The sequence below is a fragment of the Colletotrichum scovillei genome, assembly GCF_011075155.1.
Source record: "Colletotrichum scovillei strain TJNH1 chromosome Unknown Contig00009, whole genome shotgun sequence".
Classification (NCBI taxonomy): domain Eukaryota; kingdom Fungi; phylum Ascomycota; class Sordariomycetes; order Glomerellales; family Glomerellaceae; genus Colletotrichum; species Colletotrichum scovillei.
This window is the reverse complement of record NW_023336267.1, coordinates 4,517,995-4,545,325: the sequence shown is the minus strand read 5'-3', so window position 1 is coordinate 4,545,325 and position 27,331 is coordinate 4,517,995. Positions and strand designations below refer to the sequence as shown.

The window sequence follows — 27,331 nt, the reverse complement described above, 5'->3', positions numbered from 1 at the left end:
CGGACCCCTTGGCAGGAATCGTACGCCCAGCTTCGCATGTCTTTTGAGGATTGTGGCATGACACTAGCATAGGTTTCGATCGTCGAGTCGCAGTCGGATTCGCTCCTCATCGTGGATTACCGGTATGGTAGTGGCCATCGTGCGGCATACTACGTGCTGCACTGCCAGCGCGGGGGACCATGCATTCTCGAAGCGGTCGAATCCTCATACGCATCTATGTAGCTGACTTTCGAAGTCTCCGTAGCAGAATTACTCCGTACCGACACCGAATTCGAGAAGTCTGAAGGCTGGAAGCTTGTTCTGTACATGCAGCAAAACCAATCCCACGTCGCTTGGAGACTCCAACGGCAGAGGGCCGGTGGGATACGGGGTATTGCATCCGATGGGGATCGGATGGCATTCGGGGCAAAGACCCAATCTAGACAGTCCTCTTGAGTAGAGATCGCTCACTAAGACTAGAGATCATGTGGAGGAGTGATTCAGCGGATCTAGGAGGCGGAAGAGTCTGAAGCAGATGATTCAGGGTCTGATCTGGCATTTGGCGTTGAAGAGCAATCGGCACCGACCACCACCCACATGTTCTGTGTACTTACGTATTATTGTATGGCTGCTGCGAAGATGCCGCTGACAAAGCACTGCAGTCATCCGCACGTGACTTACGTGACTGGTTCGCGCTAGGACCATCGGCGCTGACCCGTCCGATTGCGCCGGTGCCCCACCCGCGCAAGGCGAGACGCGACTTTGTGCCGTGAATCTGTGTCGATGACATCGAGATCCCATGCCGTTGATAGTGCATCTGCGACATGCCCTAGGCGCCCTCCACCGTATTCACCACGCCTCATAGTCGCAGGCTGGCCAAGAACGATTCAAATCGCTAAAAGCCATGCCCGCCGAAGTGATCGACCTTCTCTCCAGCAGCCCCTCGGGGTCCTCTTCTGCGAACGCAAGACCCCCACTATCTCGTCCTGCGCCACCAACTGTTGTAGCTGTCGCAACGGCGCTGGCATACGGCGATGAAGATATGTTTGATTTAACAGCCGAATCACCAGAGATTGTTCCGAAATCTCTACCACTGCCGTCCGTACTACCGAAAACGACCTCTGCGTCATTGGCAAATTCAGCATCAAAACGTGCACGAGAGGAAACTGTTTCTATGAATACGCCCATTTACTTCAACTCGGACGACTTTGATACAACTATCGATCTCGATAGCAGCCTACCAATTGGAAACGGGTTGAACACCGAACCAAGAGAACGCAAAAGACGACGACTCTCGTCTCCTCGTCGCAGCCGCAGATCCTCCTTCGACCGCTCCCATTCCGCCACTGATCATGGTACCCGGCCGCCTCAGAAGCAGGTTGACGGTTTGCGACGAGTACGTTCAGTTGTGGAACCAATCGAGTACTCAAGTTCTCCCGGCGTCTTCTCTCCACCGAAGACAACTGCCCCAGCTGCTTCAACGGCGGCGGACAGGCTTGACTCCGATGACCCGTTCGCAGCACTGCCGCCTTCAGCGCAGCCTGCGCCGGTGTATGAGAACCCGCTTCCGAATGCCAAAGCCACCGGGACCGGCCACATAAACTACCAATTAAGCTCCGATGATCCCTTTGCGAGCTCGCCACCTGTGGTACGGAAAGCGATGCCACAGCCGTGTGCAATAACTCTAGACGATGACGATGACGACCCATTTGCCAGCTCACCGAAACGAGCACCGACGGAGACTCTGAAACCACCAAATACAAGAAAACTAGCTGAGACTGCGGCCAAGAGGAAAGAGAAGGCTGTGTCACCGCCCAGACGAAAGGCTCATTGGGACCCCATCTCGAGCTCTGCGCCCGAGCTGAAGACTAGAAGTGATCCGTTCGAGAGCTCTCCTCCTCCACCGCGAAAGGCCATGACCAAAGCCGCTAGCGCTGTGATCAATCTCAGCGACTCGGAGCCGGAGCCTGCAGCCCGAGGTCTCGATGCCGACTCGGACGGAGAATTCCCAGACCTCGATAGCTTTGATGTTTCGAAACTCAAAGCACGATTGAATACGAAAAAGCCAGCTTTACGAACTACCTCAAAGGCGCCATCGAAAGCCACCTCGAAATCGAGTACCAGCCGCGCACCGACGATAAAAACAGTGGAAGCAAAAACGAGAGAGAAAGAAGCGAAAGCTGCGGAACGAGAAAGAGAAAAGGAGCGCAAGAAGCAAGAGAAAGATGCTGCCAAGGAGCAAAAGGCCAAGGAAAAGGAACGAGCGGCTGCGCTGGCAGAGGTCAACAAGATCAGGACCGACAAGAAGGTGTCGACCCCCGAAATGATTGCAGACCTCCCGGCTAGCCTGCCCCCGGCCATGACGCTTCAAATACAGACATTGTTAAAAGACCTCGACGTGCAGCACTCTACCTGGGAGAGTCCCGTGGACAATGTGGTTAAGTGGAGGAGAAAAGTTGCAAGTCGATTCAACGACGAGCTCGGGCACTGGGAGCCGATCCCTATGCGCATTCAACCAGACAACTTTGCGCTCGTCATTGTCACTGCGTCTGAATTTGTCACATACGCCCTGGGACCCGAGGGTAACAACCTCGAGGCCCACGTCTCCAAGATGAAGCAACATTTCCCACAGGAACAGCTCATCTATCTGATCGAAGGCCTTAACCCTTGGATGAGAAAGAACCGCAACATTCGGAACCGACAATTTGCATCTGCCGTGCGCGGCGAAGATGCTACAACAGCAGGAGATGCCCAGGCCTCGACGAGCGCCGCCGCTCCCGCCCCTCACCCGCGGCGGCGCAAGAACCAGCAGCCGCAGGAGTACATTGACGAAGACTCGGTCGAAGACGCCCTGCTCCAGCTGCAGGTCATGTACGACGTGCTGATCCACCACACCGCCGCGGCCGTCGAGACGGCGCAGTGGGTCGCCGTCTTTACGCAGCACATCTCGACGGTGCCGTACCGGAAGCAGCGCGAGGCGACCAACGCCGCGGGCGCCGGCTTCTGCATGGAGACGGGCCAGGTCCGCACGGGCGAGGACGTCAAGGATACCTACGTGCGGATGCTGCAGGAGATTGTGCGCGTCACGCAGCCCGTGGCGTACGGCATCGTGTCCGAGTTTGAGACGGTCGGGGAGCTGGTTAAGGCGTTTGAGGAGCGAGGGCCGCTTTGTCTGGAGAATTGTCGCAAGAGTACGAATAAGGACGGTGGGTTTTCGGACCGGGCGGTTGGGAAGGCTGTGAGTAAGAGGATTTACAAGATCTTCACGGAGACGGATGAATGGAGTACGGATGTATAGGTTAGGAATAGGTCAGGAGTGGTTTGTTTTGTATGAATAATGACTGGATGATTGTATTGGCATGGCATTCACAGTTGGGGGGTAGGATCCCATTATATCGGCAATTATGGCTGCATGGAACTAGACTCCCAATACAAATTCACAATGAAGACCACAAAAGTTGGCTCTTACGTTGATTACTGCTGTTTCTATTCATTTTAGACATGGAGTACCTATCTAGACTTCAAAACTCTTCCTCTCCTACGCCACCCGCATCCATAATCAACCCATTACGTGTTTCAAAAACTTCAAGCAAGTGGTAATTCCCGTGAAAAGAGTTTAGTATTTACACCCTGAAGCAAAGCCCTTGTTGAAAAGCCCGCCGAGGTGACTGATGAGTACCGGCCCCCCTGGCCACGGGATGAGGGGTTCGAACCCTCCAGCACTCATCAGGATGGTCATGTTACGCTTTGATTATAGGCAGTGGGCATCTGACGTTTGTTCGCTTTGCTTGTAGACAGGTTGCTTCTGACATGTGTTTATTTCGGCCCTGTGTCTTCGGTGCGCCTGACTGGTAGACCAGAATCCCGCCTCCAAAAGACACAGGGCCACCGACAACAGCGAGCGCAAGGCGTCGCAAGTTCAGTGCCGTGGTTCAGGTAGATTGGTTTCCTCTGAGCGTGTTTTGCTCTGGAGAGGCTCTTGATGATTCAAGTGGGGGTTTGTGTCGGGCGCCTGGTGCTCTGTGAAGGCTTTTTGATGTTAGCCAAGGCTCTTCAAAATAATCCAGTCACAAATGAAGGTGAATAGCGCTTGAATGTCAGACAGCGGTTGGACTGAAGTTGTTTCCACACGTATACTTTCGGTACAGGTCTGTGAATTTCTTGCCTCATCATGAAAAGCGCACCTCAAAGGTGTTGGTGACGAAATGAAAATTGTTAAACATACCATTTGTTGACCGACGACGATAGGACGGGCGAGTAAGTAAACCCCCATGGGACAGCGAACTCTGTCCATCAACTGTCCTCATGCTTCCGTTTGGATGCAGTCGGTTTGAAGAACGCGCTGAGCGTCTTCTGCTTCTCGTCAAACTTTGCGCTGCCGATCCCTCCGCGAGTCTTTTTCAACCCGCGAAGGTGTTCGATGCAGTTGACTTCCACAATTTCGAGCTTCAGATGGGGCCATTTGGGTTCCTGCGTACCGCTTCGCAGACCAGCAGGCTCTTTCGCATCGACTGCCGGCATCGACTTGATGTGAATCAAGAGATAGCCGGTGTTGCTCCACGAAAAGCGCTGTTGCTGGTCCGACGTGCCGGTTGCCAGAGACCCAAAATTGCCAGCGGCAAGGAGAACCCTCGCCAGCACGCCGAGGATGATGCCATGGGCGACAATGATGATGCTCTCAGTGCCGCTGCTGGCGCCCTCTTGCTCTTCATCTCGCTCTCCTTCGACGCAAGCGAAGAGGGGAGCGAGGTACTCGTTAACGAACCGCTCCGCACGCACGCGCATCGAGTCGTGGTCTTCGGCGCCTTCATGTCTCTCTCCAGACGACCGGGCGCCGAACCTCTGACCCTCGCCTGTTCCAAAGTGTTTCTCCCGAAGCTCTGCTAACTGCAGCGGGGCCACTCCAACCGTTGAGGGTATGGACCCTACGTCGGTACTGGACGATGCCTGGGCATCGGCATCGCTCGTGTGGCATGCTAGCATCGCAGTACGGTAGGCTCTTTGAAGATTCGACGAAAAGACGTGCGTGATGGGGGCCGAAGCCTCAGCAGTTCGTGTCGCGAGATGTTCACCCAGGCGCTTGGCTTGCAAGACGCCATGGTTCGTCAAAGGTGCGTCGCGAGACCCAGCACTGCAAACACGCGCCACGCCCACAAAGAGCGCGCTGCTAGTTAGAATGGGTGACAAGTTTGACTTTTCGCTGGAAAGACGAGAAAGAAAGCTGCGACCCAGACTAGAATCCGGCAAGCGCACAAAAAGTGGTACTGTGGCGGTGTGGGAAATGCGTACTAAAGGTTCGCGACGTTATCGACGGATTCGCCATGACGGATGAGGTAGAGATGAACCGCGCCCATGGCTGCTTTTTCAAGCGGGCCGAACAGCGCCTTTCTCGAAATGTGCTCGGGGTACTGCTTTTAAGGTGCCGCAGTAGGCAGAAAAGGAAAACCCGTAAGGATGAAAGTGGAAGATTGAGGGAGGGAAAGAGGCACGAACAGATTTTTGTAGGCGTATTGTGTGGAGCCCTCACCGCCATCGTTTAAGTGCATGACGACCCCTCAGCTCGCTTAGTAGAATTTCTGTGCCCTGGCCATTCTTCTTGGAATCTCGCCAACGCGTCGACGCGTCAAAGTCCTGAAGTTTAAGTGGATTTAATTGAAATTGACCCGCCTGTCTCCTTTCCATTCCGAATTGACGGTTCCACTCTTCGATGTTCCATCGAAGGCTAAGGTACCATGTTCTACGGGCATCACATTCTGAATACCTTAGCTTGCGGATCAGCATGAGCAAGGACTCGGAGCTTTCTACGTGCGAAGCTCAGTCACACAAACTGACCAAGAGGTAATTCTACCGCAGAGCTACCTAACGAAAGTCTCGACGGCCTTCCATGCTTTCTCTCAAATTGGCACAACGCTCGTGAACCTTGGACTGCTGAGCCCCACTCAACATTTGCTGCTAGACTTCATTCCGAAGCAACCCAGCTTACTGCCAGAGAGCCACACATCCTGATCTATTTTCATGCGTTAGCAGAAAGAGCATAAGGACGGCATAGCATAGCTTCATGCTCTTCCGGCTGTACTCACCAAGATATCTATGGGTCTCGCGGAACTGGGTTGGGTTTCCGAATGCGCACTGGCAAACGAGGTTGCCAATCTCGTGAAGGTAGACGCAGTCCTTGCAGCTTTTGGCGAACCCTCCCCTGTGGCACCGTGATTAGCGCCAATGGTCTCATGCCACGATTTTCCTTTGGGTCTTACTTTTCTTGTCCACGCAGGACTCCGTGATCGTTGATGATGCAGTCATTGAGTTCCAAGCGGGAACATTGCATGTAGGGTGGTTTGTTCAAGGGGCACGAGTAGTGGATCCAAGGGTTCTGGTTATTGTCGCCGAGACTGAAGTTGACAAAGTCACAGTTGTGGAGGAAGTTGTCGTCATTCTTCAACTTTTCGAGGTCGGCCGGGGTTGCCGTTGCCAAGGTCGTGGCAGCGAGGAGTACTACGAAGCACTTCATCGTGGTGTTGATTCTCTTGCTTGTCAGAACGAAATACACAGCTAGGGTGAAAGTGCACTTTCGTGGGTCGGCTCTGGCCTCTTTTCAAGTCAGGCAAGAAACCGAGTCCATGATGGAGGCAGCAGCTGTTATATATCAGAGTCTCGATAAGGCTCCGACGTGGTGAATGAGGCCCAGCAGATCACAGGCACGGCCTTCTAAGCTTCGGTTCAATTCACTCGATTAGCTCGTGTGATCTTGATATGGTTGGCTGCCTCGATGTTGTTGGTCACGAGGTCGATATGACATGAACAATTGAATGATATTTGGGTGAGTACTACCATCCTCAGAACCACGAGGGCTTCCAAGACAACAGCTGCCGGAACACGATACTCCAGTCACGTCGTACATGCTCCCTTTCATAAACAAAGACATAAAAGAACGACCTGTTCACCAGTATACCCAAGCTCGATAAATGGCCCCAACAAAGGTTCAGCCATGCTTGCTCACAAGCCGCCCTCGAAAGCCCATTCCGGCTCATCTGGAATGACATCGGGAGCTGTATGGAATCGGATTGCCATCATCTCATGCTCTGTACAATCAATGACATTCCCTCCAAATCTGTGGCAGCCTAGCTGTCCTCCCCTGTTGTCCATCCACTCATCTGTTTTCCCGATAGTTGAGCGAATGGTCCGGACCCCACAAACAGTAGACAGAACTCGAGAGTGAGAACTTACTCAAGTTGATGCTGGCCTGTACCGAACCCTTGGGACCCTGGCAATTGCAATTCATGTTTGCGCTAACGTTCTCATACTTGCAATCCAGGCAGGACTTGAAGAATGCACCGCTTTGCGAAAAGTTAGTCGAACGAACCACCGTGCCCAGCAAACAAGTTGGACAAAGGAGACAGAAAGCTTCTTACTATCTCCGGTAGACGATCTCACCGTAGGCATTCGCGAAACAGGCGGTCAGGGGCATCCAAGAGCACTTTTGGCCTCCCTTGCCATCGCCGCACTTGGCCACGAGATAGGGGGTCGAATCCTTCTTCTTGCTACCCTCTTCTACAAGGACTCTCGGGTCGAAGAAGCGGACGTCTGAGCAAGAAGCCTTGAAGTTTGCTGGTATCTTCTTCTTTGTTCTGCCTTGGATGGTTTCGAGCGCCGTAGAGGACTCGTATGGTGCTGCGATGGTCTCGCAGGCCATCAAGAATATGGCGAGGAGGATGGAGGGGAAGATCATCGCAACGGTGAGAGCAGGTACCAGTGAGCGGATTATGTGACAGAAGAAATTAAGGACAAGAATCTGGATAGACAGAAGAAACTTTCGGTATGGACTGGAGGTGGTCTGCAGGAAACATTTTCCTGAGGGAAAGCCCCGAAGGTAGGGTTTAAATCATGTTGTATCCGGCAAGGGAACCCGAACAACACCTATCATATTCTTTGATGATCGGGGAAATGACTGATGGGTGCATACTAACCGCCCATTCTTTGCTCTACGTCAAATTCTGAACATACTGTAGATTGACGAGCAAAGGGCCACCATCCCAAGTGCTCTTACGCAAAATGATAAGTAACAGTGACATTCTCACTAGAGCAGGGCCCTCTCACACCAACCTTGGAACAACACTAGAAATCCCAGGATCAGGCCTTTTCTCAGTGGTAAATGCTTGAAACGAAACTGGCTTGGATATCTTCTGGCGATGGGTATTCACCTGCATAAAAAATATGTTCATGAATCATTATTGTCACTCCTTGCCCGATGACGGAAGAGAAAATGTAGCACCCGTCCTTGTGACATCAGTCCACGTTCCATATGCAAAAGTATGTGTAACCCTGAACGGCCAAGTTGGATATTGCAATGGGGAATGCGGTATTCTGATGACGTTGAAGTTCCGATCATGCGGTGGATCGTAGACTTCTTACGAACAAACGGATGACCAAGCAGGTTGACACTCACAACCTTCCCTTCAAGCCGCAAAGAGCCGCAAGCCTCTTGGCAACGGCATTGATGAAAGCGGCGTTCTCCCTACCTCGTTCTGTAGTCCCTTAGAAACTACACAAACAAGCCGTCCAAGCTTCCCGTCGCCTAAGCAGCATAGATCTGCCATGGTATGGTTCCTGAGAGAAACGCCATCGTTGCAGTGAAGACTGAGTTTGATCTTTGGTCCGTAAAAAGGACTTGAGGACATTACCTGTCTCTTCCCGGAGCACCGAAGCGGGAAGATCCACCTCAAAGCACCGCCGGTAATCGGCATTGTCCCGGATCCGAATGATCATGTGTGCTCTCGGCCGAAAATAGTCGATAGACGCGCCAAGAAAATGTTCAGGTAAGTCAGGTTTGAGGTCCATTGGATATTCGTACATTACTCAGGAAACGTTTTGACAACTCCTTGGCGTCCTTCTGAACACAGGGCAACCCCGACAAGTCGGAGCCGAACCGGGCTCTGTGGGGCAAGGCACGATGGCGACTGGCCGGGCGGATCTCGCGTCATCCAAAAACCGAAAAAGAATTTTGGGTACGGCATTCAATTTAGCCGCCGAGAGTTCTTGCCATGTGTCGGCAGCAGTCCGACATTGCGTAAAACCAACGTCCGCACTCGGACGATCACAACGAGGCACCGCAGGTTTGGGACGGCGATCGGACCATGACTTTACCTTGACCGTTACCGAATGCTTGGCTGCGTTAAGTCGGTGGGCTTTTGCCGGAATTAAGAAGCTGGCCCCGTTGACGTGATAAGAGAGGATTTGCGGGCCTGGGTAGCGTACAGTCAGATAACCTTGCACGGGTGATATAAGGGACTGAGAGAAGCCTATGCGGTGCGAGAACCTCCACGGAACCTCCCTTTCGCGAGGACATCCCCCGCTTCCGTCAAAATGACAGACTTTGGGAAGAGCACGAAGGTTTCCAAAGACAGCACGGTTATCACTGCCACTGCGTTGGATGCAGATATCCCTTCGGCAGCAGCCGGCGCTTCGAATGATGTACCCCTGATTCTGGAGTATGACAAGTCAGACGACGGCCTGAAGACGACGGATCCTGAGCGGAATGAGTCAGATGACGAGAGAAAGCTCGTCAAAGGTGGTGTTGTTATCAGGGATGGTATGGAAAGCCACAAAACCTTTGGCCGAAGTATTTGGCCCTGAACGTCAGCTGATTTCCGCAGGCAACGATGTCGCGAGATACGTCGTCAGTACCCAAGACGATGGAGATGCGTCTTGCACCTTTCGATCGTTCATCATTGGTTCTGGTATGGTTGTTCACGGCGTAAGGACTGCAAATGACTGAAGCTTTGGCGAGCTAACTTTACACAGGCCTGACTGCCCTCGCGGCTTGCATCAATCAAATGTGAAAAGAAACCATGTCGTTTCCTGATGTCTCGCACTGACAAAACTATGCACAGTTACTTCTACAAGCCCGTTGATGTCTCATTTGCTTCGGTGTAAGCTTCATATCCCGCTTGATCAAGGTCCAAGACATCGTGTTGACATGTTGTACCAGGTTCCTGTGCTTGATGGCATATGTGATCGGAGTTGCTTGGTCAATTGTGCTTCCTCGACGGCAGCATGTTGAAAAGTACCTCCCATCCCAGGCAAAATGGCTTGGTCCAGTCGTCCACTTCATCAACCCAGGCCATTTTGGGTTGAAGGAACATGCCGTCGCATCGATCCTTTCCACATCAAGCGGAAATGGCGCTGCAATCGTGCAGGTGTTTGGGGCAGAACGGCTGTGAGTCGGAATCTATCCTTCAACGTGAAAGCTTGCTTCTAAACGATAACTAGGTTCTACAACCGCAGCACCGACCCCGCCACTGCAATTTTGACAGTTTTCTCGGCATCAATCTTCGGATATGGTCTCGTTGGAGTCCTGAGATCCATCATCGTTCATCGTCAGTCATAATTTGGGATACTTGCCGGTTATCAGAGATGAGAATATGTTCTGACTCAAGGCAGCGAGTGAGATGGTCTGGTGGCAATGCCTACCCATGATCTCCATCTATCAGACTCTCCACCGCGAGCCCGAAGGCAACAACAAAGACAGGCTTCGAGTGTTTGGCTTCACCTCCATTGGAATGTTTATATGGGAGCCCATAGTATCCTACGTCTGGCCCTGGCTGAACGGCATCTCCATTCCCTGTCTCGCCTCTATGAAGGCCGCGCCACCGACTCGGAAGGTCCTAATGACCATCTTTGGCGGTATCAACTCCAACGAGGGCCAGGGAATCTTCAATTTCTCCCTGGACTGGCAGTACATCACGTCACGGTATATGTCCCTGCCGCTCCTGCAACAAGCCAACTCCTGGGTGGGCATTGTCCTCTCTTACATCATGTGCTTCAGTCTCTACTACGGCGGGGCGTGGGGTGCCAAGAAGTTCCCTTTCATGTCGACGGCCATGTTTGACGGGAAGACTGGCAAGGTCTACAACCAGACGGCTGTGTTTGGGCAAAACGCGATCCTCGATACCGAGGCGTTGGAGGTACATGGGCTCCCTCGATTGACGGCGTCCAACGTCTGGGCGAACATGGCCGCGATGGCTGCTATAGGAGCGCTACTGACTCATATTGCTCTGTTTTACGGGCCACTGTAAGTCCACTTTCCATGACCTAATCAGTTTTGTATTGTTCCCTTTCTGACTCTAGCAGCATCAAGCGGTCTCTGAAACAAGCCTGGAAGAAGGAAGAGACAGATATTCACTACAAGATTATGCAAGAAAACTACAAAGACGTGCCGATCTGGTGGTATATCGCTATCCTTCTCGTCGGCTTCTTCACTGGCCTTGGAGCCGTAATCAAGGGCCACACCACGCTTGATGCCTGGGCGTACGTTTGCGCCATTGTAAGTCTACTGTACCTTCAAAGCCTGACTTATTGTAACTCTCCATCATTCGCATAGCTTCTGGGATGCATTGTCGCGCCCTTCTCGCTATGCTTGTACGGTCTGCTGGGCACTAGCGTCGCCACAAACAACCTTTCGAAGATGCTGTGCGGCGTACTTCAACCTGGAAAACCTGTCGCCAATCTATACTTCTCGATGTTCAGTCATGAGGTTACCGTCCTCTCTGTATTCTTGTCAACTGACCTCAAGATGGCCCAATATCTCAAGATTCCGTGGAGAACCATGTTCATCCTGCAAACTTGGGGAAGTCTGTTTGGGACAGCTTTGAACTACGTTATAATGGACACAATTGTAGCAAATCGCCGAGAAATCCTCCTTGACCCTATCGGAACCCAAGTTGTGAGTTCGTCTTGATCCCACCCTAGAACTCAGGTCTAACCCAAAGCCAGTGGAGCGGACGCAAAATTCAATCTCTTAACACGACTGCGGTCACCTGGTCGCTCGCCAAGTATGTATATGGATTCGGCAAAGATGGTTATGGCTGGTAAGTATCTCATCACCACTTTCTGTGCTTTGAAATCTTCTCATAGCTGCTCGCAGGATTCCTCTCTCCATAGTTGTCGGGGCTGCCATCCCCGTTGTCTTGTGGCTTATATCCAAGAAGTACAAGACAATCTACGGCTGGGAAGTAAGCAAGCTCGTCACCCCGGTCGTATTCCACAATGCCTCGGAGACAACATCTGGAACCACTTCTGTCATCTGGTCTCAGGTAGTAGTCGGCTTGTGGTCTCAATGGTACATGCGATTGCGTCATCCTGCTTGGTTCGGCAAATACAACTACATCGTCGGCGGTGGTCTCGATGCAGGTGCCAAGGTCATGATGTTCATCTTGACCTTTGCCGTTGCTGGCGGTTCAGGGAAAGAGGTGCCATTTCCCACGGTGAGTATTATCAATGAATTGAAACTAAGTCTACAGTTTCATCTGACAACATTGCAGTGGTGGGGAAACCCGGAATCTAGTTCCAAGCAGTACGCTGATTACTGCGGCACTGGTTAGACTCCTCGTCTGGAGTCTAACTGAGTCAGTATGAAGACGAAGATAGAAATGTTGGTCAAACCCCCATAAAAGTTCTTGGAGGCATCTGTCATAACCATCGGTATAGCTTCATTCGCCTCAAAACTTCCAAGACAAACAGCACAGCTGAAAATTCATCGAAACTCCATGTTTCAGAGGGGATTTGGTGGTAAACATAGAAATAATAGCTACTTTCACAATGGCTCCAGTGCTCCTTGCCCACTAATGGGTTCAGGCACCGCATCCCTCGCCAGCTTTTGCCACGCCTTCAACCGGCGCTGATCAACCCAGTTTCCATGGACCTGTGCCTTCACATGGAAGGGTAACTGGATGACAGCAATGGGATTTTCAAAGTCCTTCGTATCCAGCACCACAATCTCGTTTCTGTTAGCACCTCTGCGCTCAACCATGGTCATGACCCATCCGTCTCCCTCCGGCGCATCATCGCTCCGTGGTATGAAGATCGGCTCCTGACAGAACGACTCAGGCCCGGCATTGAAGCACTTAGTTTCCTTCGTCTTTGAGTTGTGCATCGCCAGACCGTTTAGCCCTTCGACAATAGTATGACCATCACCGTTCTGGTCTTCGTGAATGTAGACGTTGATCCAGACGTAGTTATATGACTTCGACAGGAAACGCTCATCAAGCCGAGGGAACTCTGCAGGCATGTCGAGAATAATCTCCGGGTCTGGGACCGTGCTGTTCGTGGGCTGGGCGAGATCAAATGTCCAACGAACGTAGTCGGACTTGGGATCAGGGGCCGGATACACTCCTTCGTTTGTAGGGAAGAATGGGAAGCCATTGTCATGCACACGAGTCGTCTCCATGAACAAAGTCTCTCCGTCCTCGCTCTCCCACGCACCACCCGTGTGAATGAGCATGCAGTTCTTCCACGAGTACACCCTACTCTCGCCCGGCTCCCAGCCAGGCGGAAGCTTGGTCGAACTTCGACGGGGGGCTACGATGAAGGTAGCAGGAAGATCATAGTCCCAGGCCCAGTGGTGCCCTCCCTTCTTCATGCGATCCACGCTGGCTTCGAATGGCCAAAGTGCCAAGATGATCCAGTTTGGCGTGATGGCACAGTCGTGGATTGGTGCGCACCACGGTGACTTGATCCATTGCTCGTCGTGCTTTACGCCGTTACTGTCCAGTGCGTATATGACAATGTCCAGCGACGCAAGGCCTCTCGCCTCATATCCAAATACGACTAGCTCATTCGTGTAGGGATCGATCTTGGGGTGAGCTGTAAATGTCTTTGCTTTGATTTGTCCAAAAGGATCGTATTTGATGGTCTCCAAGGTCTGTGGGTCAACTGAGTAGGGCAGGCCTCCTTCTTTCAGGGCGAGAAAATGATCGGCCCATAACACGACGTTGGTGTTGGCGGTGGAATCCACTGCGGCACGAACGCAAGGGTGATGGGTGAAGGGATTGCGATAGAGACCGAATAGGGCCTTGTTGGCCTTGCGCTCGAGCTTGTAACGCTCGGTTTCGACGTAGCGCATCTTCATATCGACTCTCCCATCTTTAATACGGAATGCTGAAATGTTGCCGTCGCCGTCAAGGGGAACGTTGTTAGGATGGGGCGGCACAAAGGGGTCTGTCATGACTCGGTAGAATGTGCCGTCGATCTCCTTTGGGATTTCTCCCAGGACTACTAGGTCGCCAATTTCACCTTCTAGACGGCAAGGTAAGTTCGATCCGGCGAGATCGTAGGCCTCCGGCCACTTCGTAGCCAGGCCATAATTCGAAATTGCATGTGTCTTGGACGAGGTGGCGACCTCAGCCGCCTCGTCGTCTGTTCGACCAGGAGCCATTGCTTTGTGTAGTCGAGGGAATAGTGGTGTGTGAAGTCTTGTTTGCTGTCGAGGACAGTATTGCTAAAGGCATTTGTAACCGGCATCTTCCAGCTATATCTTATACTAAGAATGATCAGACGATACATTTCATAAGGCAATAGTAGAACGATGGCCATTGATCTCAACAATGGGCAAAATGTAACTACCGAAACCTCACCCCTTGCCAAGTCAGAATAGAGTTCACCGGCCCAGATCCTTGCGGCCGGCCCGCGGGTCATTCACACTATTTCCCCAGAATTCCCCGCATCAAGGGCGGCCGCCTCTGCTTCTAAGCGCCAAAATGGGGCCTCGGTGAGTTGTCGATGACCTCCATCGGGCACCTCCCCAGGGATGTGCTGTAAATCTAGTCCAAAAATTATCAATCACGGATGCAATTCCTATCCGTCATCTCAACCCCGTCAAGGATGATTCCCATTCTTGAGATCTGTTATCTCGTCCGCCGGTCGTCCGAAGCCATGGATCCATCCGGCTTGAAACCCCATGTGACACCAGACTGACATAGACCCATCTACTGACGCTGACATTGCCTTTACATCACTTGGGATTGGTCGTTAGTATTACTTCTCTTCACATTGGCGGATTGATCAGAAGAGCCGCTCAGGAGCCGCCCAGGAGCAGTTCTTCTGCTGCCTACGGATACCACTTGGACTCTATTTGGGTTTCATTGGCGCTACCTCGGGTATGTGGCGGCCATAGACCTGCATCGGCATAGTGCCGAGTTTACTGGGTCTGTGCAACGACATGTCGACTGGTCATCTCCTAGCAATGCGATCCCGAGACGGACACGGGGCAGTGTCCCGGCCCGTCCAATCGTCGCGAGATGCCTCGCCCGTAGGGTCATGAACAGCTTGCAAGTTCCCGGAGCAAGATTGCCTCCTATGATGTCTCAATCTCCTTTCGTCCGGAGCAGCCCATTATCGTCTTCGATACTTTTCGTCCTCTATAGCGTCCCAGTCACCATTGCCGTATCAACTCAGGACTAGGTACTCTGTGCCTAGTGAGACACTAGACAACCAAACTGTCTCTCCGGGGCCACTTCCACATCATGCCTGGGTTTCTCCGTCCGGCAGTCGGGCTCGTCCGGCAGCCGAAGATCAATCCGCTTCAAATAAATTATCGAAATGCAGGCGGCTCTGAATTGATAGGCCACTTCGAAAGATGCTGTTAAAAAATCGCTGGGGTTCGGGGTATCGAATGAAATACATGTCTTTGACACCAACAACACTGTCAGTCACTTTGTCATTCCAGACACGACACCATAGGCTGAGCGATTCATTCGAATGACTTACATAGATCGTCTTTCTGGACATCGAGTCAAAAATTTCTCTTGTTCATCACAAGCTCAGGCGGAACCCCTCTGTTCTGCCTGATGAGAAGCAGTGATACCCCCAACGGCACCAGCAATGATGCCACCAACGATGAGGATGGCCATCGCGAGCACAAAAATCCAATATCGTCGAAGCCATGATCGTTTGCTCCGGGATGCCCTGGGCTCCGTCGAAATGGGAATCGCTACGTATGTACCGGAAGGCCTGTTGTCGGCTCGATCGACTACCGCAATGTCTGGAGGCGCCAGCTCCCGCTTCTTGCCATCTTCAACAAGAGCCGAATGCCCAGGCCAGTCACTGAGTGCCATCTGATCACTGTATACTGTTCGGGCGGGTTGCAAACGTCGAGGGACAGTTGACGTTGAAGCAGTTGAGGGCGGAGATCCGTCCTTAGCTTCACATTGGACGGCTGAGATGGAGAGGTCGATGAACGGTGACTGGAGATTGATTACCTTTCGAATCACACGTGTGCAACGATGCGAAGGCGTGCTGCATATTTCAAGCGAAGAACGGTTGGTGTATTCCCACGTGCCCCTTGCACAGAACATGCGCCTGCTCGGGAATTCCGGCTCTTGTACGAGGCAATCAAGAGACAAGTGTCTCTGGTGCGCATGGTCAGCTTGCAAGTCAAGCTAGTCAACGGCGAATAGTGTTGACGGTGGGGGGCATTTCTTAGTCGCCAACTCGCGCTAGCTGTGATATTGACAGGTGATGTGCGAATAAGCACGTTGACTTTGCGGAAAGGCGTTGGAGATTTGACAGAATTCTGCTGTGGCGGCACGAGTGAACACTTCCCTAGCTTGGTGACAACCAAAAGGAATTACGCAAGCCGTGTTTCCGTGAACGTCTTTGCTTTTTCTCAAAATTGCCCTCACAGCTCGATGCAGCTCGATGCACGCGTCAAGCTGAGCCTTGAGAATTCTCATTTTCACTTCAGCCAGGGCACGATATCCCCAACGAAATAAAGCTCGGCTCGAGAGGTTGAGCTTGTAATAGGCAAATGGTCTTGATCGTGTCTTTTCTCTCCCATGAATTACATGGTCATTTTTTTTTGTTTACGTTCTGTGATACATCAGCGGCGCTGGGATGTCCAATGTCTTAGCCAAGGGTCACTGGCTCGAATCGACCGCGTGGGCCTGAGACTAGCGCCAGTTGCCAAAACGAATATGGACGCCTCCACAGAGCAAACTCGTACCACTCTGGAACACCGATGCGTGTCTTCTCTCTCCCTTCGCTCAGGCCTCGCCGGAAAAGCCGGGTTTCCTAGGTCCGAACAGTGCTATTGATAAATTGAAGTTATGAAATAAAAGCTCGCGTATTGTCATTTCAGATCAAAGCTTTGGCTAAATGTCTATCACACAATCAGAGTTCATGGAAGAGAACATCAAACCCGTCTCCTAATTCAAGCAGAGAATATTCCAGTTCTCCAAGTTCTAAGGTATTAGTAGTCCACCTCATATGCACTCACAAGAACTTGACAGCTCCAGTCTCCCATGCGCTGGTACAGCTGGGTATGCTTGACAATTCCGTGGAAGCATTCTCCTCAGCCCGAAATGCTTTGAAACGTGAAGACGTAGCACATAGACATATAAGAACAACAAGAAATTGAATGCATTGTAGGCTCAATAATGTTGATGATTTGCTGACATTGCGCCCCTGCTTTGACGATTCTTCTTCGTGTCAATCGCAATGCTGCTAACTGAAGAGAAAGCCTTGGCATAGGATGAAGCCTACGAGCGCACCTAGCTGGGATAGATCGTAAACCGAACTTGTTTGCGAGTAAAACATAAGGCCTGGCAAGCGAAATATTGCTCCTCACCATTTAAATGATTTGGCTACCTTATCCACCAAGAACTTTCAACTGCTGTCGTCAGAGGGCCAGTGAGTTTTAAGGATCGCCAGGGTCTAATAAATAGCCTCTTGTAACCCACACGACCGCACCGTCGCCGCTATCCCGACAGAAATTACCAAAAGCGGGTTACACATCGACCGTCTTTCGGGCACTAAGCACGGGTGGGAGATGTCGCAGTCTGGATCTCTGGTCACGCAATAGCAGAATGGCAGGGGCTTATCTGGACCCAACCCCGACGGAACCCCCTGGTCTCTCGCCCGCTCTCACCATCGCGGCCTCCGTTACCGTCGGTGATTGGACTGAGAGTGCGGTGGGAGGCGAGAAATGCAACGTTCGCCCGACACCTGGTGGGTTTTGCCCAGACTTTGGCGTCTTCAAACACCTGCAACCTGGGCGCGGGATGGCAATCTTTTTGGATCGCGACATCTAAAATCACTTCATTCGGAAGAGTTCGCCCAACTTTTCCTTGATGACTTGAATCGTAATGATGGTTTCCTTTAGCTAATACAACCGAGATGGCTCTTTATATAGTCATGAAGCAACACCTCGTCTTTTACCAGAAGGGATTTTCTGATCTCGCTCACGAGGTCATTTCCACCCTCTCGCATTTCGCCGGTCTTCAGTCTTTGCTTGCTGGTAAATGTCACTGAAGCCACAATGGGTGAACCCACATCAGTGACTTTGTCGACACCCCGGCCTGGGACCGAGGAACCCATCAACTATGGCCCCCCACAAGAAGGCATCTTTAAGCACATCTCAAAGATCGTTCCGTACTTCCGCGACCCTAGAAATGTCCTAGTTTTTAAACTAGACGTCATGCTGCTTGCATGGATGTTCCTGGCAGGCATCATGAAGGAAATGGATCAGTCTGCAACAACCCAAGCCTACGTCTCGGGCATGAGAGAGTCCCTCAGCCTATACGGCAATGAGCTTGTCGAATTCAATACCTTTTTCTCAATTGGGTATGCTCTGGGTTTGGTACCTGGCCAGTTGATACAGACAAGATTCCGCCCCTCAATGTTCCTTCCATTCTGTGAGATGAGTTGGGGACTGCTGGTACTCTTGTAAGTCTCCGACATCTTTCTTATCGAACGCCATCTCACCACTAGCGCAGCACATACAAAGCCCCGAATGCGCAAACGATCTTCGGACTCCGTTTCTTTCTCGGACTGTTTTCATCTGCCTTCTGGCCAAGCGTTGTCGCCCTCATATTCAACTGGTACACCCCCACCGAGCTCGCCGTCCGAGTCGCCTGCTTCACAGTCTGTGACGTTGCCGGCGCGATGTTCCTTGGTGCTCTGCAAGCCGCTCTGTTTCGCGACATGAACGGTGTTCATGGCCTCGCCGGCTGGCAGTGGCTGTTCATCATCGCCGGCTCCGTCACAGTGGGGCAGGGCCTCATAGCCTTCGTCACCGTGCCCGATTCGCCAGCGAATACACGCGCCATCTACCTCACCGAGAACGAAAAGCGCCTGGCTCGTGAGAGAATGGGAAACTCTGGCGTCAACACATCCAAGCGCATTCCGGCATCCGTACTCCGCCAGAAGCTGCGAAAACTTATCGTTCATCCAATCACGTACTTCTACCTCCTCTCTTTTGCCTTTGGGGCTTGGGCTCATAGGGCGAATTCCTACTTTGTCCTGTACCTTGAAAGCATCAAAGACTCAGCCGGCAACCGGGTTTATGACACGTACCAGGTCAACATCCTACCGTTGGGTGGGTACGCCTTGCAAATTGTCACCAACATTGGTCTCAACTGGCTTTCCGACTGGAAGCGTTGGCGTTGGCAGATAAGCATTTTCTCTGCCGCAGCTCACGGCATCTGTCTAGCAGTCTTATGTGGGTGGCCGTCTGATCACAAAGTCATCCTTGCGTTTTACTTCCTCACGTATGGCACCAACGCCGGTGGCCCATCGCTCATAGCATGGATGGCTGAGATACTCCGAAAGGAGCCCGAGGCGCGTTCCATTATCGTGGCTTTGACTGTCACAGTCGTCTACATTGGCCATGCGACTATACCCCTGGGGGCGTTCCGCGTCGCAGACGCTCCGAGATACCCTATCGGATTCCCTCTTACAACTGCGTTCACCGTGGCTACAATTCTGACCCAGCTTGGTATGTTGTGGTGGGATAGGCGGCATCCACAGATGGCAGAGTACGGATATGAGCCAGCTATCAGTGCCCAAGGTCTGTCGGACGAGGAGAACGCCAAAGTCGCTGAATCGGAAGCTCCAGTCAATGGAGGCAACGATAAGTCGACTCAGATCTCGGGTACGAAAGAGCTGTAGATCTACTTTTGACAAAATGGACATATATATGAGACCTTACGTTCACTGTTTTTGGTATAGAAGGTGCACGAGAGTGGGCCTTCCTTCCTTAGTAGGTTTTTTCTGTGTATTCCACCTGCACCCAGCCTTGATGCCTACATGATGAATAAAAATGCTTCATTCTGTCACCAAGGCCTGTGTCGTAGCGGAGAATGTCATCGAATTGAATGAATAGCTCCGCACGCATAGGTCCCGGGTTTGAGTCCCGTATTATTCTTGTGAAAATCCTTGCATCGTTACACCTAAGGCTGGTAAGAGTCTCCTCGGATCTTTCGTAGGCTCCCTGTTCTAGGGGCTGAGCTTTTTTGCATTAGGCAGTCAGACAATCGGGAAGACAGTGTATTTGAGGACTTTTTTCTGAGGGGTTGATTGATCTCTACTTACTTACATCAAGCCGACCATCCCAGCCGAGGATCTGAAGAGGTCAGACATACGATTCCCACCACGACCAAAATAGCGAACATCACCCAAGCACATAGCTCCGTGCTTTCCGATATCTCGCAAGACTTATCGGTAGAGGAAGTAGATGTTGGTCTCTGGCCCACCTCAATATCTGCTGGAAGTAATTTGTATCTGTGGGTGGTTCCTTCAGCATCCACAAGGTAGAGCTCCGGAGACTTCATACAAGGCCCTGCGGCCAAGCTTTGATTAAATGATTGACTGTGTCTCTGCGATGATGTATTCTTTTGGATGGGAAACGTTCCATAAGAAGCAGAAGGTAGTTCGAAATCTTGTGGGCAGTCCAACAAAGTCGAGCATGATTCGTCTCCCGAGTCAGAGGAATCCGACATTTTTGCTTTTGGGTCGTTGAACTCTGTGGTCGACTTTGAATTTTACTGGCGGTCAATGCAGATGCCAGAATGATGGGATCGAGTGCTCGAGGAACAAGTTTGGGGGCGAGGGGATGGGGAGGTATAATGCCGCTACTTCCATGGTTTCCGGGGTTTTTATAAGGGTGGTAGCACATAAGACACCACCAGCAGGTTGATGGTTGTACCAAATGCAACGATCTGTGTATTGACAAAGCAAATGAACATGGGTTCTCGCATGCTGTTCTCGTGTCGCACCGAGAAAGCCTGATTTCTGCCCCCTACGCTCCCCGCGATTAAGGTAGAGCCAGAGAACCTTTTAACCCTTCTTTCGATTCCCTGGGATAAAAGTCGAACACGAGCAGCGGGTTTGCGGATGAAAGACCCGCGTCATGTTGGTATTGGTGGTAGAATGCCACGAGAATTTTGCTATCAATATGCATTGCTTCGATTAGACAGTCAACACACCCTTCAGCTGAAATCTAAACATCAATCGCCCATGATTTCCAGTCTCTGCTTTCATAAGCTTTTGGTACGTGACGTGGTAGAGTGGCTGCCAAAAACCATGACGCGTGGTTCCTATGCCCCAAAGAACGTCGCAAGCAACAATGCACACGACTATGGAAGAGAGAAAACAGTAATCTGCAATTAAATCCCATCAATATTTGTTCATTCCTGGGTAGTGAATACTACATTTTGTATGCAACACCGTGGCATCACGAGTAGAGTTCAGATAGGGAAGTAGGGGGAGGGGTCTGGTCGAGAGGCCTACCACAGTGATAATGATAATCACCACCATCAGAAAAAAGAACACGACATATTCCACATTTCTGATCTCGGAAGAATCTTCCATCGAGTCAATCGTGCAGAGAATGGAGCTTTCAAAATGACGTGGGTGAATATTGCGCCTCGGAACTTGGAGTTGTCGGCTCGATTTCTCCTTGTCACCAAGAAGATCTTCAAGGCATTCCAGATTTTGTCTCGGGTCTTCCATGGCTTGAGTCTTTCCAACTTCTGCCGGCACGAGGCGATACTTCTTGAAGTTCCCTTGGCTGTCGACTAGATAAAGCTCAGGAATATTGGCAGTCGATGGTCCCGCTATTGAATGGTTGGCTTGCTCCTGGAAACGAGTCTTGTCTCTTCGCCTTTGTTTCTTCATGTTGCGATCAGGCTCACGTCCGCCGCCCATCGGAGCCACGCAAACGCGGTCCGACAGGACATGATGGCGAGGACTATCCAAGTTCCAGTCAAACAGGGTAGACATGTCGGATTCATCATGGGTGTCTGCATATGATTGACAGTCGGTTCCAGACTGGTCGCTAGAGTCGAAAAGGGCATCGCCATCAGATGAGTCCGACATCCCCGAGTGGTATGATCGTTGAGGGCGGTGAAGATGATAGTCGCTTTGCAGAGACAAGCAAGACTAAGGGAAATACTCGTTGTAAAAGGGCATGCAGACAATTATGCACTTATTGATGAGAGGCATGAAGGTGATCATTCAATGAAGGTAACCTCGGAAACTGTAAAGGTAACAAAGGATTGCTTGCTAATTGCGTAACAGCGTTGATGTTTCAACTGATGCAGCTATCCGCAGAATTACAACAACATCGAAGGGCCAAGAAGCAAACACCATGCATCTGCAATTCACGTTTCGATCCAGACCTGTCTATCATTTTAGAGACACTTCCTGCCTGTAGGTGACAGATGTTACCAAACTGCCAATACCTATTGACCGTGCCGGGCGTTATCGTAATAAGGAAGCAACGCATTTGCTCCCCGACCATGATCCTGCCTTGTCTCGCGGTGTCATTTTGCTACTCTACACGATGTCTAGTATTGGCTCAAAGATCATGTGGAAGGACAAGAGCTCGTCGTCTACATTTACCGCTCGGCTTTCCTCCGAGCGAAGGCGCTTGTCACAAGACCTTTGCGTACTATGATTCTGATGTCGCATGGATTACGGATAGAATAAAGTACGGCCGTTTCGTGAATCCCAATCCATCATCGCTCCTCCGGTGATATATATCTCCGCATTTCGCAGAGCGGAGTCAGCGACTGGTCCCGGGACTGGATCGGATGTGGCATTTGCGGGGCCCCGTGGACTCCGGAAGTCCCCGGACAGGGTTCCGGCTGCTGCGGGTTTAGCCTAAATGCGCCGAACGCACCGAAGTGATCGAACCAAGGCAAGTTTTGCTCACGCGTGACAGGAGACTCCGTCGCGTTTACCGACGATACTCCGAGACGGCCCGCACATCCTACGGGGAAGGACAGTAATTCGGCGGTTTTTATGCTTCGGACTCGGGTCTGTGCTGACCGAATCCCCAGATGACACCGCATAACATTGACCGGAAGGCCACTTGAAGCTTGATTGCTGTCCGAGATCACCGGGCTCTCCATATTCCCCTAACTTAAATAACTTGAGCTTCGTCAGATCAAGGAATTATCAGTATTGTCGAGATGGCTGCTGAGTTCACCCCCCTCGACGTCGAGGCGCTGATCAAGCAACTGACCTGGGACGAGAAGATCGAGTTGCTTGCTGGGCAGGGATCTTTCCGAACGACCGGTCTATCTCATCGCCAAATACCAGATCTCATTGTGAGCCGGCACTCTACCTGATGATGAGCATGTTGCTAATCTCCCGTGCAGACCTCAGACGGTCCTCATGGCATCCGAGGACGTCGTTCTTTTGCTCGTGTTGGTCCAAGTCCTTGATCGCTCTGGGCGATGAAAAGCCTTCAAATTTGGCCTTTCTTTGGCTCCGATACTGATGAATGAATCTCTTCCACAGAACCCGAGCCCCATGCTGCCCTCTGCCACTGGTATGGGTGCAACTTTCAACGCCGAACTATTGCACAAGGTCGGCAATCTTCTTGGAGAGGAGGCAAGAGCCAGAGGGGTGCATGTGCTGTTGGCACCTACCATCTGCCTCCAGCGTTCACCATTATTCGGACGAGGATTCGAGGCGTTCGCTGAAGATCCCTTTCTGAGCGGCATTCTCGGGGCAGCCTACATCAACGGCGTGCAAGAACGAGGTGTTGCAACCAGTGTCAAGCATTATGCCGCGCACGATCAGTCGGACAACTCCATCGAAGACAATGTCTGCATGACGCAGCGGACCTTGAGGGAGATCCATCTCATGCCATTCCAACTTGTCATGCGCGACTCAGACCCTTGGACTTTTATGACTTCTTACAATAAGATCAATGGGATTCACGTCAGCGAGGACCCATTACTCCTGAAGCAGGTTCTTCGAGATGAATGGGGCTTCAAGGGACTCGTCATGAGCGACTGGTTCGGTACCTACAGCACCTCTGAAGCCATCAACGCTGGGCTGGATCTGGAGATGCCCGGACCCACACAATGGAGAGGCAAGTGTCTAAGTCTAGCTGTTAACAGCCGCAAAGTCGCGCGTACGACAGTTGACGACGCTGTTCGGAATGTTCTCAATTTGGTCAACAAAGTGAAGGATACGAAACCGGCTGGCTATTTTGCGGCGTCGAATACACCCGAGCAGCAGGCTCTGATTCGCCAACTGGTCGCTGAAAGCATCGTCTTGCTAAAGAATGATCGCAAGGTGCTCCCCATCACAAGACCAGAAGGGAAGACAATCGGATTGATTGGCGATCACGTCAAGAACCCTGCTCTGAGTGGAGGTGGGAGTGCAGAGGTTGAGCCTTACTACTCCGTGACACCCTACGATGCTATTATTGAGGCAATTGGAAAGGAAAACGTATCATATGCCCTTGGTTGCCATTGTAAGGTTTCACTCAACATACTTGGGGTATTTAATATTAACAGCAGTCGTAGCCTTCAGATTCAGCCCACTTCTAAAGAATTTAGCGCCACAGCAGTCACAGCACAAAGGCTTTGGATGGTCAGTCGAGATCTTCGAGGAGAACCCGGACGAGAAACCTGACGCAAAAGTACTCGTGACGGCCCACGCCCAGAAAGAGCTCATAGATGTGCCAGAGAGTTTCCATGCGTCGCTTCCGAAAAAGTTCTACGTCAGAGCCAAGGCTACATACACACCTTCAGTCACAGGCCCCTTCAGATTCGGCTTCAGTACATCGGGTAAGGGCAAGCTCAGAGTAGACGGAAAAGATCTTATCGATTTATGGACGGACCAGCCGCCGAAAACAGGGCCTACGCCTTGCTTCAACAGGCTTTCAATGGAGAACTTTTGCAACACGGATGTGGTTGAAGGCCGGACTCTTGAGCTTGAAGTTGTTCAAGTTAACGAGGACCTTTCAGGAGGTGTCGGAACCGCCTTGACTCTTGCAGGCCGCGTTGGTGGATTTGAGCTCATTGATGAGGAGGTCGCCATCAGAGAAGCTGCAGATTTGGCCAAGAAAGTTGATGTTCCTATCGTTGTGACTGGACTATCATCAGATTTCGAGTATGAAGGGGCCGACCGCAAGCATCTCAGAGTGCCAGGTCGCGTGGATGACCTGATTGAGGCCGTGCTTGAAGCCAATCCAAACGCTGTGAGTAAACCCTTCTTGAGAAAATACAAGAGAGTCATGAGTCGCACATGCCCGAGACTAATCGATGATCACAGGTAATTGTCACTCAGTCAGGCTGCCCCATCGAGATGCCGTGGGAATCAAAAGCAGCTACCTTGGTGCACGCATGGTTCGGCGGCCAAGAGACAGGCAATGGCCTCGCAGACGTTCTCTTTGGCAAAGCTAATCCTTCCGGCCGCCTATCTCAGACGTTCCCTTTGTCCATAAAGCACACCCCCGCATACCTCTCATTCTCAAAGTCCGACTACGACATCGTGTACGGCGAGGGCGTTTTCATCGGCCACCGCTACTACGAATCAGTTGACAGAGATCCACTCTTCTACTTCGGACAAGGCCTGTCCTACTCAACGTTTGAGTACTCGAAGCTCGTGGTGCCAAAGACATTTGAACCGACAGAAGATCATAAGATGAAGGTTCTGGTTGACGTAAAAAACACGGGTCCTTATGACGGAGCGGAGGTCGTCCAGGTCTACGTCCACGATCCGGAGAGCACGCTGCTGAGGCCTGTCCGGGAGCTCAAGGCGTTTTCCAAACCTTTCTTGGCTGTTAATGAGACAAAGACTATTGAGGTCGTGCTCGATAAGTACTCGCTCTCATATTGGTCGCAGGAGAGATCTAAGTGGATTGCTGAAGCTGGAGACTATATTGTCATTATTGCCTCAAGCTCCAAGCCGCAGGACGAAATCCTAAGGGCCACTTTCAACTTACCCGAGACCTTTTTCTGGGACGGCGTCTGATTGCGCGCATTGAGATAGCTAGAGTAGAGGGCATTGAGGCAACGAGGGTGTTGAGTCAACTTCACACGTTGACGCCTAAAGTGCAACATGGATGATGTAGACTTCATGCGTAGAGATAGTCGAAAACGCCTAGCTCCCCGTGTTCTAGTTAATCACATGTAGACACTAGAATACCTATTTCTCGAGAAAGGCCTGCGAAACACTTTGAATCTGGTCGTCAACAGCATAAACCACCTTTGGGCATACGAGTCTTTGGGAAATAGCACCTCGATCCACGAGCAACAGAAACGGCCTCAGGACTCGCAAATTCATCCTTCTTCTCTATGGAAAGTTTTATGCCTGTGATACCCTGCTTTGGATCTTAAACTGCTTGCATTTTCCGAGACTCGAACTCGATAAACTCCAACATTCCAGACAGTGTCGCAGAATATTACCCCTCTATTTGGTGGGCCCGACTTGAGTCAATGATGACACTGGGACCTTCCCTGGTTCATTTGAGATTTCTGTAAGGTTCGTTGGAGTCACCGCGGAAGTTGCGCTTCATGTCGTTAGCAAGGGATGTCCCTTCGACGCTTTCATGGCCTCACCTGGCATTGGACCATCCTCCCACAAACGATCCTCTGTTTCGATATCGACGATGAGCATCGCGGAAAAACCTGATCGGATGATATCGAACCGCAACAAGATCCTTGGCTCTCTCGCTAAAGGTGGGGAGACGGCAAGAGGTCCCGTGGAATGCGGCCTGGCAGTTGAATCGCGTCACCAAAGACATCGTCTCCCTTCACAGCACCACCTTGCACAGTCGCACATAGGGCGACTGGATCCTCTCTTTCAGCTGCTTGCAGACTAATGGCGCCGTTACAGATCTAAGACCGTTGAGTTAAAATGGAAATATTGCAGATCTCTCAGATGTTGGCTCGATGATACCAGTGGCTGGTTGCCTGCTGGACGCGAGCTTGTCAGCGGCTTTTCCGAGGGATCAGGTCGGTCGGCCACGATGAGAGATCGTGCACACACGGTCTTGGTTCTATGCTGACTTGGCAGGAACGGTAACCTCCGGAAAGTGATCGACTCACTGGTAAACATGTGAGTTGTTGAGCTTCAGCTTTTTCCTCGTCAGCCAGCCAGGGCATCGGAATATTACCCAAAGAAGACGATGGGAGATAAATCGACGTACCCGCCAAATAACCTCAAGGCCGACATGGGCCCAGATCATCGCGAAATCGGATGCCATGTTCCTCAGCCTTCGTATACTGGACCCATCGTCTCGGCGCGCGTGGCGATATTGATCTGCCAAGCGTTGTGCCAGAAGCCGAGTTGTCACTTTGACTCTCACATCTCACACAAGCTTTCGCACTTTGGGAGTCTATCGCAGGAAGATGTGGATATGAGCGCGCATCTGGCGGGCAGCGGATCTTGACTCCCACCGGGATGCGGGTGAGACCTCCGGCACGTTCGCGGTCTAGCCTGTGCGTAATACCCATACAATGTCTCGCGCGGATCCACGGCGATGATGACATGAAGC

The 27,331-nt window shown here is 51.5% G+C and overlaps 9 protein-coding genes across 9 annotated transcripts; 4 read left to right on the top strand and 5 right to left on the bottom strand.

Moving 5' to 3' along the window:
* Window positions 1-780: 780 nt before the first annotated feature.
* On the top strand, window positions 781-3,277 carry HER10_EVM0003678 (ERCC4 domain-containing protein; the record flags this gene model as incomplete). Its single annotated transcript, XM_035473344.1, has 1 exon — window positions 781-3,277. The coding sequence occupies exon 1, from the start codon at window positions 884-886 to the stop codon at window positions 3,275-3,277; it is 2,394 nt and encodes a 797-aa protein (XP_035329120.1). The 5' UTR covers window positions 781-883.
* Window positions 3,278-3,716: 439 nt separating this feature from the next.
* HER10_EVM0005016 (phosphoglycerate mutase) lies at window positions 3,717-5,333 on the bottom strand (the record flags this gene model as incomplete). Its single annotated transcript, XM_035474642.1, has 2 exons — window positions 3,717-5,110; window positions 5,269-5,333. The coding sequence occupies 2 exons, from the start codon at window positions 5,331-5,333 to the stop codon at window positions 4,273-4,275; spliced, it is 903 nt and encodes a 300-aa protein (XP_035329289.1). The 3' UTR covers window positions 3,717-4,272.
* Window positions 5,334-5,918: 585 nt separating this feature from the next.
* Window positions 5,919-6,487, bottom strand: HER10_EVM0005810 (uncharacterized protein; the record flags this gene model as incomplete). Its single annotated transcript, XM_035475414.1, has 3 exons — window positions 5,919-5,986; window positions 6,060-6,175; window positions 6,234-6,487. 3 exons carry the CDS (start codon window positions 6,485-6,487, stop codon window positions 5,919-5,921), a joined length of 438 nt encoding a protein of 145 aa, XP_035329393.1.
* A 485-nt stretch (window positions 6,488-6,972) lies between these two features.
* On the bottom strand, window positions 6,973-7,705 carry HER10_EVM0002112 (uncharacterized protein; the record flags this gene model as incomplete). The annotated part of the gene is made up of 3 exons (XM_035471838.1): window positions 6,973-7,025; window positions 7,204-7,313; window positions 7,389-7,705. 3 exons carry the CDS (start codon window positions 7,703-7,705, stop codon window positions 6,973-6,975), a joined length of 480 nt encoding a protein of 159 aa, XP_035328943.1.
* Window positions 7,706-9,339: 1,634 nt separating this feature from the next.
* On the top strand, window positions 9,340-12,356 carry HER10_EVM0003904 (oligopeptide transporter 8; the record flags this gene model as incomplete). The annotated part of the gene is made up of 12 exons (XM_035473566.1): window positions 9,340-9,552; window positions 9,617-9,713; window positions 9,778-9,811; window positions 9,867-9,905; window positions 9,965-10,192; window positions 10,246-10,352; window positions 10,417-11,047; window positions 11,107-11,299; window positions 11,357-11,698; window positions 11,749-11,843; window positions 11,900-12,239; window positions 12,297-12,356. The coding sequence occupies 12 exons, from the start codon at window positions 9,340-9,342 to the stop codon at window positions 12,354-12,356; spliced, it is 2,379 nt and encodes a 792-aa protein (XP_035329150.1).
* A 212-nt stretch (window positions 12,357-12,568) lies between these two features.
* HER10_EVM0011308 (isoeugenol monooxygenase) lies at window positions 12,569-14,188 on the bottom strand (the record flags this gene model as incomplete). Its single annotated transcript, XM_035480743.1, has 1 exon — window positions 12,569-14,188. The coding sequence occupies one exon, from the start codon at window positions 14,186-14,188 to the stop codon at window positions 12,569-12,571; it is 1,620 nt and encodes a 539-aa protein (XP_035330079.1).
* A 374-nt stretch (window positions 14,189-14,562) lies between these two features.
* Window positions 14,563-16,139, bottom strand: HER10_EVM0009948 (uncharacterized protein). The gene has a single exon (XM_035479419.1). It carries the CDS (start codon window positions 16,104-16,106, stop codon window positions 15,573-15,575), a length of 534 nt encoding a protein of 177 aa, XP_035329921.1. The 5' UTR covers window positions 16,107-16,139; the 3' UTR covers window positions 14,563-15,572.
* Window positions 16,140-18,067: 1,928 nt separating this feature from the next.
* HER10_EVM0005417 (major facilitator superfamily transporter) lies at window positions 18,068-19,698 on the top strand (the record flags this gene model as incomplete). The annotated part of the gene is made up of 3 exons (XM_035475036.1): window positions 18,068-18,372; window positions 18,415-18,474; window positions 18,525-19,698. The coding sequence occupies 3 exons, from the start codon at window positions 18,068-18,070 to the stop codon at window positions 19,696-19,698; spliced, it is 1,539 nt and encodes a 512-aa protein (XP_035329349.1).
* Window positions 19,699-23,003: 3,305 nt separating this feature from the next.
* HER10_EVM0005944 (glycosyl hydrolase family 3) lies at window positions 23,004-25,806 on the top strand (the record flags this gene model as incomplete). Its single annotated transcript, XM_035475545.1, has 5 exons — window positions 23,004-23,141; window positions 23,193-23,240; window positions 23,335-24,301; window positions 24,354-25,030; window positions 25,105-25,806. 5 exons carry the CDS (start codon window positions 23,004-23,006, stop codon window positions 25,804-25,806), a joined length of 2,532 nt encoding a protein of 843 aa, XP_035329406.1.
* Between the last annotated feature and the right edge of the window lie 1,525 nt (window positions 25,807-27,331).

Bases quoted from the DNA above. Each gene is read 5' to 3' on its own strand.
- HER10_EVM0009948 (XM_035479419.1), bottom strand. From the start codon at position 16,106: ATGTTCTGTGCAAGGGGCACGTGGGAATACACCAACCGTTCTTCGCTT.